Source organism: Perognathus longimembris, chromosome 8 (assembly GCF_023159225.1).
Source record: "Perognathus longimembris pacificus isolate PPM17 chromosome 8, ASM2315922v1, whole genome shotgun sequence".
Lineage (NCBI taxonomy): Eukaryota > Metazoa > Chordata > Mammalia > Rodentia > Heteromyidae > Perognathus > Perognathus longimembris.
In genome coordinates this window covers 54293366-54305492 of record NC_063168.1, presented here as the reverse complement: position 1 = coordinate 54305492, position 12127 = coordinate 54293366, and the positions used below count along the sequence as shown (strand labels likewise).

Genomic DNA, 12127 nt, shown 5'->3' with positions numbered 1-12127 from the left:
AATGAGCTGACATTTAACGGGGTCTAGAGCTACTTAAAGAACTATTTATGAAAACAAATGATAAATGTGACAAGCAAAAGTATTTTCAAAATGTTGTAGAACAGATAAGGGAACAAGTTCGAGAAGTCTTCCCAGACAGAAGCATGAAATCATATTCCTTGTATGGCTCAAATTCTGATATTTGCACATGCCTTTCAGGGTCCATGTAACCCTTCCCAGTCTTTTCGTTGTTGTGGGGAGGAGGGTTGCTGGGAATTGAACTTAAAGCCTCAAGCTTGTCTACCAGTTGAGCTATGCCTTAAGCCCTTTTTGCTTTTAGTTTTCAGGTAAGACCTTGGGCTTTGGCCCAGGGCTGGCCTCAGACTGTGGTCCTTTCTCTGCCTTCTGAGTAGCAGGAATATGCTACCATGGTTGGCTTCCTGGTCCACTTATTTTTTTTTTTTTTTACATTCAGTAGTTACTCAGACACCATAGCGAATATCCAAAGACTTATAACAAGCAAAACTCTTGCTTAAAATGAGCAGGTAGATGATGAACAAATAAATATTAACTCTTGTGTCAGGTGGAGAAAATTATGGGTAGGAAAAAAGCAGATTCAGATGGATTGGGTGCTTTGAAGTAGTACTTGCTACTTTTATGTGTAAGCTCAAGAAAAACCTATTAGGTGACATCTGAGCATGGACTTAAAGAAAGGGAATGTATGATGTGGTTTAATCAATGGAATGGGGATTCGGGCAGGGAGAAGAGCAAGTGCAGAGTGAGAATTAAATGTGCCTTAATGGCCCAGTTTACTTCCTTCCTTTTATCAGCCTGGGTTTACCCTACGTTTTTCTGTACTCTCAGTCTGATCTCAGAAGATGAGGGAATCTTGTTTGAGTTGGAGCCTAACGTCACTGTCTGGGCTTCTGATTACCTGATAGTCTCTGCTGGACCCCAGAGGAAAAAGCTTAACCTCCTAGCTCGCATACAGGTTTCTCACTTGCCACTAGTTACTGGCTTCAGGAAATCTTGTTTACTTCTGTGACTATTCATTTTTATGGTAAATAGCCACAAAACACACCTAACTTGATTCTTCTAAGTGGCTACATTCATTTTAGTCTGAAAATCTTTCTAGCTCCTCCTAAGTCTGACTTGTATCTTATCAAAGCCTTGTATCTATCACTCTCCAGGTGTGTCTTTGGAATCCTGGGAATGATGAATCGTGACCTCCGTATTGTCCCTTGCCCATGCTCAAATTGGCAGCACTCCTTAATTCTTCACATATTGCCTTCAAACACGAAAAATCACACACAACGAAGGCAAGACTTGGACAAGGATTATTCCGGCCTAAAAAAGAAAAAAATCTACAGTGGCCTTTGTGATTTCTCTTTTAATTCCATCACTTACCCTTGGCTTTTCCTGAGCCTATCATGTTATCGGCTACATTTTAATAGTGTCTTTATACTTGTATTTGAACAGAAATATAATTTCTTCTGCAAAAGTGGAAAGGGCCTTCTAACACAGGACAATGATGACAGCTTGTTGGCAGATTGCATAGTAAAGTGTTGGAGCCTTGTTTGGTTACAAGAAACCATCATATTTAGCACAGTAGTCTGTTTTATTATTTACCCTTGCTACTAGAAAACCTACTACGTTTTAAATGATTTTATCAATTGATATTAGAGAATGAGAGTGTGAGGTCTTGTGGAAGTCATCTGATCTGACCTTTCAAGCCACTGCAGAAACTCTCCATATCACTCCTGTAAGTTAGTCCTCCCAGTAACTCTTGGAGCCTCATCCATAGAAAGTGGTATACTCCCTCACCCTTTTCAATATTGAACAGCTTTCCTCCTATCCTCTCATAATCAATGATAACATAATTAATGGTCTCTTTCTTCAAGACAATAACATAGGATGGGAGGTATGTTTATAATTTTCTGATGCCAGTGATGGGGTAATATTCCATGGGTAACTGTGGCTTTTGGGTTGAAGATTAGCATGGTTACATGAAAATATGCATCACAAATACAAATTTGTTCCACAAACAGATTTCAAAGGTATCTTTGTTTCCTCTCTCCTTACACTGCTGCTATTAACTTCTAGTCCATTAGTCATGACTTTTAGGATCCACTTGGTTGCTTGCTGCCTTCCTGCATCCAAACAGAGGTGAGAGGGTGGACAGTCAAGCCCACTTCACAGATGCCAAAGGATCCGACTTCCCCCCACCCCCCATGTGGATCCAAGTCACTTTGTCAATTCATTAGCTCTACTTATCCTCTTGTGAATGGTGGCCCACTACCCAAACCATCCTTGTTCTTCCTACCTGATCACTGGGAGGGCCTTGGCTGAAAGCCACAGATGAAAACAAATCTCCACATGAATTTCCTCACTTGATTCATCATTCACCATGATCATCTTTATTAGTACATTCACATTATTATTATTATTTTAAAGGGAAGCCCACCAGTTTGCAGTGAGCTTGAAAACCAAAACAGTCAGAGAACATGAAGGCACCAGATCTACCGGGCTGGCCTCACAAGAAGACGCGTAGTGAACTGTATTGGGCCTCCAGGGAGAAAGGTTCGGCTGTGTTACTTTGCAGTCACCCCTTCCTATAACACAGCACCCCGGCCGGCATAGGGAGCAGAGCCACACAGTCTATAGTTCAAATGCGACTCATGCCACAGTCGTCCCCCAACAGTCCTCTCCCCCCCTCCAACCCATCCCACCGCCCCCCTCGGAATATTTACCGAGACCATTTAAAGCACTTAATTAATTCTCCAGCAGCCTCGCTGGAGACGTCTCGGGCTCCCTGAGACTCCATTACATAATATCTTTTACAAAGTCTATTCCCAGCTCGAGTTGGAAGATGGATTCTCATTCCACTTGGCGAAGGCTCCGCGCATTCGCTCCCCCTGGCCTTGGGGGGCCGCGGAAGGGGCGCGGTTTCCATCCAGCGGGTGCCCGGCTTGGGCGGCAGCGATCGCCCCGTCCCGGGAGCGCCTAGGAGAAGGTACGGGGCTGGGGGGTCCCCCATCAGTGTTGGAATTCAGTACTCCTCCCTCTTTCCCCCCCCCCCCAGGAGGTGCAGCGTTCTCGCCCTCGGCGTTCCTAGGCCGAGGGTGGACACTCGGGACGCCGCGACTCGGAGTGCTCGCGGTGCGCCCCAGGAGCCGATCCGCAGCGCGCCCGCGGGGCCGGGGCCCGAGCAGCCGGGGCCGGCTCCAAGCGCCCGGCTCTGAGAAGAAGAGGAGCCCGAGGAGGGGGGCAGCTGGAGGCGGAGGAGGAGGCGTGGAGGGAGGGAGGGCTCGGCGGGGAGGGCGCGAGCGGGGAGGGCGGGAGGGGGAGGGGCGGGGAGGGGGCCGGCCTGGCCCGGCCGGGGAGGGGGGGGTGTGTGCAGCCAATGAGCGGCGCGCAGCGCGGGGGGGGGGGCGAAGTCTGGGGGAGGAGGGAGGAGGGGAGGGCACAGCCCGAGCGGCGGCGGCTCCAGCCATAAACAAGCGCCCGGAGGAGCCGCGCAGGAGTGAGGCGAGCCGGGCGCGCGGAGCGGAGCGGAGCGGACGCGGCCGACCTTCTGCTGCTGCTGCGCCACCGCGCCCACTCGGTGGTTTCGGAGGCGGGCACCGGCCCGGAGGGAGGCTGTGGTGTTGCCGTCGTCGCCGCCACTGCCGCCGCGAGGCCGGCCGGCCGACCCGGACGAGGGAGGAGGAGAAGGGAGGAGGAGGCGCCGCCAGCCCCGGCCGGAGCTGAGCGCAGCCACCGCCGCCGCCGCCGCCAGAAGTTTGGGTTGAACCGGAGCTGCCGGGAGGAAACTTTTTTTTCCTCCCTCCCTCTCTTTCTCTCTCTCTCGCTCTCTCTCTTTTCCCCCTCCCTGCCTCCCGGGAGGAGGAGGAGGAGGAAGAGGAGGGGGAGCCACCGCTGCCGCTGGCGCCAACGCTAGTGGGCTCGGGGTCGGCTCGGCCCGCAGGAGGGGCGGGGGCCTCGCCCCGCGAGAGGAGGCGCGCCCCGGGGGCCCCGAGGGGGGCGGCGAGGACCGCGGGCTGCGGGTGCCCCGCGCAGGGGACGAGGGGACGGCTCCAGCCCCGCTCCCGGCCCGGCTGCGAGGAGGAGGAGGCGGCGGCGGCGGCCGCGCAGGAGGATGTACTTGGTGGCGGGGGGCAGGGGGCTGGCCGGCTGCGGGCACCTCCTGGTCTCGCTGCTGGTGCTGCTGCTGCTGCTGGCGCGCTCCGGCACCCGGGCGGTGGTCTGCCTGCCTTGCGACGAGTCCAAGTGCGAGGAGCCCCGCAACTGTCCGGGGAGCATCGTGCAGGGCGTCTGCAACTGCTGCTACATGTGCGCCCGCCAGAGGAACGAGACCTGCGGCGGCGCCTACGGGCTCTACGGAGCTTGCGACCGGGGGCTGCGCTGTGTCATCCGCCCCCCGCTCAATGGCCACTCCATCACCGAGTACGAAGTGGGCGTCTGCGAAGGTACGGCCACCCCTCCCCCGCCTCCTCCCCTGCCCTCACCCCCACGCCACCCCTCCTACCTGGCCCGCGCCGCCCCCTCGGCGCTGACTGCGCCCAACAAAGTTTGGCTGAGACCTCCCCGCCCGCCGCCCCCCCCCCCCCCCGCGCCTCGGAGCGGGGCTCAGCTGGAGGACCGGGGCCGCCCCCCGGGATGGTGCCAACCCCCTCCCCGCCCAGTAACCCCTGCGGGGTGATGCCCCCACCCCTAGTGCTCCTGCATCTTCGCTTCCTGTCCTCCCCGACCCCTAGCTGCTTCAGATGAGGTTGGATGTCACGGGGTGGGTGGGTGGGTGTGCAATCGCGCCCCTGGATCCCCGCTCTGACCCACACCCGGGTGACGGTACCAGCTTAAGCTGGTGGGGGTGGCCCGGCCCTCGCCCCCGAGCTAGGGGTGCGGTGGGCGGAGGGCACTGCAGAGGCGCGGGTCCCTCCCCGCATAGCGCAGTGTGGCACCGGGCGCCGTACCCCGGGCCGCCGCGGAGCGCTTTGCTGTCGGCCGGCCGGCCGGCCGGGACGTGCCTCCGGCTCACACTCCCCTTGTGTGCCTCTGATGATTTTTCCCTTGCGCTCTTCCTTCACTCCTACACCTCCTTCCTCCTCCTTCGCCTATAAATCAGTTTCAGCTCCGGAATCTGTCAGGCCAGGCGAAGTTACGTTGGGTGGTTACTCATTTATTTGCCTATTGTAAGCGGTCAAAGGCTTTTCCTCGGCTAGGAGGAAAGGGGGTGGGGTGGGGGTTGCACCTGGGAGTGCAAAGTTGTGGCTGACTATTGGAGACGCCACGTTAGAGCCGGTCTCCGCGTGTTTCCAGGCGTATGGCCGGTGGCACCTTTTTGTTTGTTTGACAGCCGGGGAGTCTGCTCTGCTGGCTTCTCCACCGCACCGCGTGCCTACACGGATAGAGAGGGAGAGATTGGATAGCGGAGTCTCCCTGATTGGAGGACTCCTGTGGATGCCTCTGGGCCTCCCTCCCAGCGCCTGCTGCCTCCACCCCGGGGTGGACCCCAAGCCACTTGGGGTCCAGAGAGAGAGAGAGAGGCAAGGAATTCTTTTTATTTGACTACTAGGCAGGACTCACTGAGCGCCAGTTAAAAGTGGGGCCCCTGCTCTGACTGATACTGGGCCAAGGATGTGGTTCTCACAGGGCTTGCTGGGGAGTGGTGAGGAGAGACAGATGCCCTTTGCCCTCACTACCCACAGACAGCACCTAGGAGACTGGGAGGGGTTTATTCTGGAGCATCCTTTGTGTGTGTATGTGTGTGCGTGTTGTGCGTGTTGTGCGTGGGGGATACTGAAAAGAAGGTAGCAGCCTGAGGATAAAAATGATTGTTTTTTTTAAAAAGGCTTCAGTGGTGTGACATTCTTTAAATACACTCGTATTTATTTTTACCTTGTAGTTGTTAGAGGTTTGGACTGTTGGAAAGCTGAGGGGACCTTTCTGGCTTGAAAGTTAGTGGAGGCAATTCTTCTGGGAGGGGAGGGGGCCCTTCACAGCTGCAGTCCTATGTAATGTGGACATTGTTAGAAGACCCTGTTTGCCTCAAACACAGAAGCAAGCCTCCCACCCCTGTGTGACGCCCTATTCTGTGACAATGGGCTTGTTTCTCCTATCAGGACAAATAAATGGCCATCACACTGACCCTGATACAGTTTTATGTGTTTGACTTCGGGAGTTGTGAATGACTTAGACTAAAGCGTCTTTGAACTTTACCACTTTGGAGCATAACTTGATCCAGCCTCCCATAAATCTGCAAAGAACAACCAGCAGGAGACAAGGTTAAAGGCAGTGGAATCTGCTGTGCTCCGAGGACTCTTGGAGGTTCTAGAGATTCTAAACCCTGTTTGTTTCCTCCTCGTGTGTTTCTGGAGAAGGAACTGTTCAGGAACATTTACAGTAATCAAGTGTTTTGGCAGCAACATTGCGTGTCACAGTATGGAGTTATTTTGGCAGTTTGTTGGTGAGCCTTTCATTCCTCTGGAATGATGCGATCCCTCATGGCTTCCTTTCTTCTGGTAACACCCGTGCACTTGGTGTTAGCTTTGAAAATGCTTGGAAAGTATTTCTTGACATGATTATATTTCAATTAATGTTCTCTAGAGATGCATTTTCTTTTAGTAGGCCTGTTTTCAGAAACCAAAATAGCATTCTCAAGGTACTTAAACATTTTATTTTTTAATTCTAAGAATTCTAAAAGCAGCAGTCAAGTTTCATTCTAGATCCATGAAAAAGGACAGTGCTTTCTGGCATGATAGAATGGTTGGATGTAGACAGATATTGTCAGCTTTGTGTCTAAAATTACAAACAATTTCACATTATTACATGATTTATGGAAAGCATATATGATTAGTGTGTAACCCTTTTTCTTTTTTAAGAATTAGAAGTCTTTAGGTGTCACTAATTATCTAGAAGGTGCTGACTTTGCCCGCTTATTTTTTTCCTGCTACTCTCTAAGAAAGTTCTCAATGGCCAGCATTTCTCAGTTTCCATTTTTATTCAGAAACTTATGTATGATTATCATAACTAATATGAATAGGAATTGGTATATTCATGTAAAACTCTTGTGCTGCAATTTTTGCACTAAAATGACCCCTACTGGTTGTATCTGTTAATGAAAAGTCTTGAAACTTTGGCTATACTGAGAACACATATTGCATGTTACAGAAATATTATCATGACTAATCTACCTGCTTTCAATGACAAGATTTGAACACATTATATCGCTGTTTGCCAACTTGAAGTGATGTTTACTCCCATGTTGGCTTTGTGTGTGGGTAAAGACAGGTTTTCAACAGCAGCTCACAAAATGAGTTAGATAAATCATGGATCAAAATAGACCTGTTTTACCACTGGCTCACATGGTAGGTTCTCAGTGATGAACAATCTTGGCCAGAGAAAGAACCCCAAAGGAAAAAAAAATAAATGGCTGAAAGCTAGGTAAAGTGAGGAGTTGTGTCCTGTGACTCATATGAGATGTGTACTTCGATTTCTTCACAGCAGAATGTAGATTGTTATTAAGTAATTTTGACTATGTGTGCAAACTCTGGAATGGAGCCAGGTACCTAAAGTTCCTTCTGTGCTTGCAGTCTTAAAAGGGGGCTTTTGGCCCCTGGGAGGGTACAGTCCCCTTCTGTCTCCATTGCCTTCTGCAGAACCTGCTTTCTTGGCTAGGCAGTCTGCCTGGGGTAGGGGTGGTGGGGAAGGCAGAAGAGAATCACCTAGAGGCCAAAGAAACAAGTTTGGCTTCTAACCCCAGGGGAAGCAATCTGGATGGGAGATCTCTTTGGGGGATTAGAGGTTTGGAAAACTAATGAAGTGAGATTGTCTAGAAAGAATGTTTTGATTGGACAGGGAGAACTGTATTTTGAACTAAAGGAATGAAGGCCAGTTTTTGAGGATTAGTATTTTATGCTTCTGGAAGGGGTGGGGCAAGGTGAAGAAACTTGACAGCCTTTTTGTCTGAGTAGAAGAAGGGCAAGTTGATATCTTGAATTTGACAATTTGTAAGGACAGAGTGATTAGGAGTCAGTGGACCCTCTTGAGTCCTCTCTGAGAACCTTGTTATACCTACTGCAGGTAGGTAAGTACCAACTTCCCCTTCCCACCTCCCCCCATGTGAATATTTACTCTGTGGCTTCAGTCTTTACAGAACTTAGTCTCCTCCCCCCCTTTTTTAAACCACTGCCATTTAAAAGCTCCTCTTTCAGAAAAGTCTTTTCCTTTTCTTTCCCCTCAGCTATTTTAGCTGTTTCTTCTCACCATTTTTCACAGGGCAGTGAAGAGAACTAACTCAGTATGTGTAGTGGATACTTGCAGCAAAGAACAGGATTTTTGTTTTAAAAACTGGCCATGAGCTCCAAGTTTCTTTGCTTATCCCTGGAGGACAGTCAGTGGAGGTGGTGGCCATAGGAAGATGTGTAGATCTGAGCTGAGGCCCCTTTGGAGTGGCTCCAGGAGGCCACCCAGTGTGGGGCCCTCCACATCAGTCGCTTGTGCATAGCCCATGTCTGTAGCCTGCTCTCCTTGGTCTCTTGGAGTTAAGATTTCATGAATTTTAGTTTTTCATCACTAAAGGTGAGGAAGAGCAAATTTAATGCTTTATACTAGAGTTAGAAAAGTTTAGCAGTCTACATCTGCAGACTTTGAATAATGGGGTTTTGAGTAATGGGTTTTCCTCTCCATCTCAAAAGTCTTTAGGTAGAGTGAACTCTACCAGAGAGAACACAAACACGGGGTATATAAAATTATGGGTATGAGAAGAGAAACTAAGGGGTATGTAAAATTATGGGTATGAGAAGAGAAACTAATACAAGTAAACAAGGAAGTAATTAGTTCCTCCCCTATGTAAATATTGACAAAACATGGGGAGACTAGCTATTCATTGCACTTGTACCAAAGATAGGATTCAGTCTCATAGAATCCTCATTGTTATTAAGGAGTCCTGTCACATAAAACACTTAGCAAAGGACAATGAGTTGCATACTTTATAGCAGAAAGGCAGAATAGCAAGCCTGGAGTAGTTTGCTCCCATTAACATGGTTATGGGTGAGCAGAAAACCTGTAAGAAATATTTTGTTAGTACAGTTTAAGCTTTCAGGTTAATTTTATAGGAAAAGTGAAAAAAATCCTAAAACTGGACCTTATATATATAGTGGTTTTAGTGATTTGGTACGGTTTCTGTGTTTTTCATAGCTTGAGTAGGGTCCAGTAGTCTGAATGAACAGCTTGAGACATAGGAGGCAAGCTAAGGGACTGAGAAAAAAGCTGGGCATGGTAGCATACCTGTAAACCCAACCTTCAGCAGAGCAGATTGAGTCAGGAAGGTGCAGAATAACTGAGTGGATGAAAGACTGATGGGAAAAAGGAAAAAAAAAATTCGAGTGCCTCCTAGATAATATATCATTCTTTGAAGAATAATATAAAACATTCTAGATATTAATTGTCAAATTCCTGGAAATGTTAGATATGTTTAGCAACTTCCAGGCATTGGTGCTGGCAGGAGAGGTAACTGTGCAGCCGTAGGATGTAAATACAGTATGTTGAAAGGTGAAGGTGAACCACGAGTTTCTGGAAGGTAAGTGTCCTTGATGAAACAGGTCCTCCAACACTGTGTTCCAGATGGCACACTTCACTTAGGATTTTGGATTGAGGCAGGTCAGTAAAGCTCGTTTAATTATTGGAAGAAGACAGGGTAGGCTAGCCAAGTAGGCATGAATAACACATTGAAAGCCTGCTGTCTTCAAGATCTAATTCTCCAAAGCTTGCATTTGCAAAGGTCTGACTACTTTTGCATAGAAATCAATCACTGGTTCATTGACTTTTTTTTTTTTTTTTCCAACTCTGTACAAGGCCTTCGGTTGGGGTTTGGGGTAGTTGGGATCCTGGGAACTCTCACAGGGACCAGAAAAATTTGACATAATCATGTAAGTTCAAGCCAAGCAGAAGTGATTTTTGTGAACCTGTGTATGATTAGTGGGCAGTGAAACATGCGAAATCTGTTCTAAGAACTGCAGGATCTGAGGAGAAAGTGGAAAAGGAGAATTTGAGTTTGAATGAGGCTTAAAAGTATGAGTAGAAGCTCAGTTTGGATAGGGAAAGGGGCCTTTCCATTCTTAGAGCCTGTGCGGCACCACGCAGATTGTTTCTTCATGTCTGAGGATGAGGCTGCATTCTTCACATGATTCACTGTGGCAAGTTTCCTTTTAAGAGTGTTTTTCTCTTTGTTCTAGCTTGTTCCCATAGGCACATGAGTGGGAAGTGAACTGGGCGGTGACTTGATGAGCACTTCTCACCTCCTCCTACTCTGCCACTTGCCTGGCCAGTACCTGGTCACCTCTCCAAACACCTCATACTTTCAGAGTTAACACTGACATTTTAAGTGTTCATCCTAAGTCCAATTGGGGATTAAAAGTAAAAAAAATCACAAAAACTCTGTTTTTCATTAGTTGCAAGTTAAGAGATCTTAGTTCCTTACCTCTCTCCGCCAACTCCAGTTAATTCCTTGTGTGAAATACCTATCCTTGGTAGGAGAGTGCAGTGAGACTTGGTCTCTGGGGTAGAGTCTGCACTCTTGTGTATATCATTTACTTATTCATAGAATGGGGTTAATAGTAGGGTAGGAACTGTATTGGTGGGGAGAACTAGGAAGTATGATTGGCTTGTGGAAAAGGCTTTCTGTCAGCAAGCCTCCTAACCAGAGTAAGTAAAACAACTTGATGTAGGCTTACTCCTTTGCTCTACATTATCCCGATCTTCCTGAGTTCTTGATTGTCAGTAGTGAAGAGTTAGAGTTTTTACAAAGAGGTGAATTGTTCAAGTTCCTCCCCCATTCAACCATAATCCAACACCACAAATGCATGAAGATAAACTTTAAGGCCTCTGAAATTGTTACCTTTCTTCCTTAACCCCTCTTTGTTATCTTGTTTATTTAAGTAGCTACTGCAAAATCTCCATGTCTGGGGTAAAATGTGGGCTCTGAAATGTTCTGTTATGGGGTGGGAATTGTAAATTTAACCACTTTCATTTTCATTTGGGGAGGAAGGAGGCCTAATCTCACTGTAATCAGTAATATCCAGTTTCCTTCCCATTATATTCTGGAAGATGTTGCAGCTAACTCTTGGAGGGCTCACTTTGGTGGTGACCACAGGGTTGGGCCTGCCCTGAGCTAAGGAAACAGCTTGCTCTGGCACAGCGCCACCTCCTCCCCAGGCCCACCTGCTGCAAAACCAAGCTCTAACCAGTCTAGTCCTTTGGAGCTTAACCGTGTATTCTCCCAGCTCAAGCTTGTTTTCCTGTTGAGCGACGAATTCTCCTTATGCTGACAAAAAGTTTATTGAGAGTGTCTGCTGTGGGTCTGGTCTCCGCTAAGAAGTAGTGACACCACTCGTGTAAAGGCGTTCACGCAGGCATGCGGAGTCTTGCTACTTAAAGTGTGGTCCTGGGCCATCAGCACTGGTGAGTGTCACCTAGAGTTTATGAGCTGTGCAGAATCACTCACCGCCTTTAGCCCAGGGCCTGCCTATTCTCAACCTGCTTATTGTTTATTTGTTTTCCTTAACCCAGGATAGCAACAAGTTAAGACCTGGCGGCTTCTCTCCCACTTGCTTTTCTCATTCCTCTTGTTCAGAATGTTCAAGGAAAAAGAAACTAGGCCTTGGGGCTAGACAAACTGTATGTTCAAATCTCAGCCCTGTAACTTCTTTTTAACCATGAAACTAAAATTGCTTAGTTTTTGTGGGCTTATTTTCTTGTGTGAAAATGGATGTCAGCTTTCTAGCAAGTACTATTGTGAAGATTAGAGATGGTGCATATGTTTATGTATGACTGCATAGATAATGTGTAAAAGAAATTTTATTGTATATACCTAGTTGCTAGTACTGTGTGTTTAGTACCAAATAAGCTTTTTCTAAAATATTTACTCCCGCTTCGCTTCCATTCCTTCTCGTTTTTCTTTGTTGGCTTTCCCCATATGTAAATTTAGAAATCTCCTTTGTGGACACACATAACTCTGGGGGGATTCTGGCCTCAGATGTTCGTCCCAGAGAAAAGAACTGGTACCCAGAACCAGCCATTCCTGGCTTGACCTAAGTGCAGTTGTAGTTAGTTCCCAGCCCCCTTGCAATTACTGCAGAACATGAACACT

The 12127-nt window shown here is 48.3% G+C and overlaps 1 protein-coding gene across 3 annotated transcripts in view; it reads left to right on the top strand.

Moving 5' to 3' along the window:
* Nucleotides 1–3258: 3258 nt before the first annotated feature.
* Nucleotides 3259–12127, top strand: part of Crim1 (cysteine rich transmembrane BMP regulator 1) — a 182736-nt gene continuing 173867 nt past the window's right edge. For 2 of the 3 annotated variants that reach the window (XM_048353136.1, XM_048353135.1), the window contains exon 1: nucleotides 3527–4448. In XM_048353136.1, the coding sequence (XP_048209093.1) occupies nucleotides 4118–4448 (331 nt within the window). In that variant the 5' untranslated portion in view covers nucleotides 3527–4117. Of the gene's footprint in view, nucleotides 3271–3526; nucleotides 4449–12127 lie in introns of those variants that run through there. The other variant, XM_048353134.1, reaches the window with a different exon arrangement.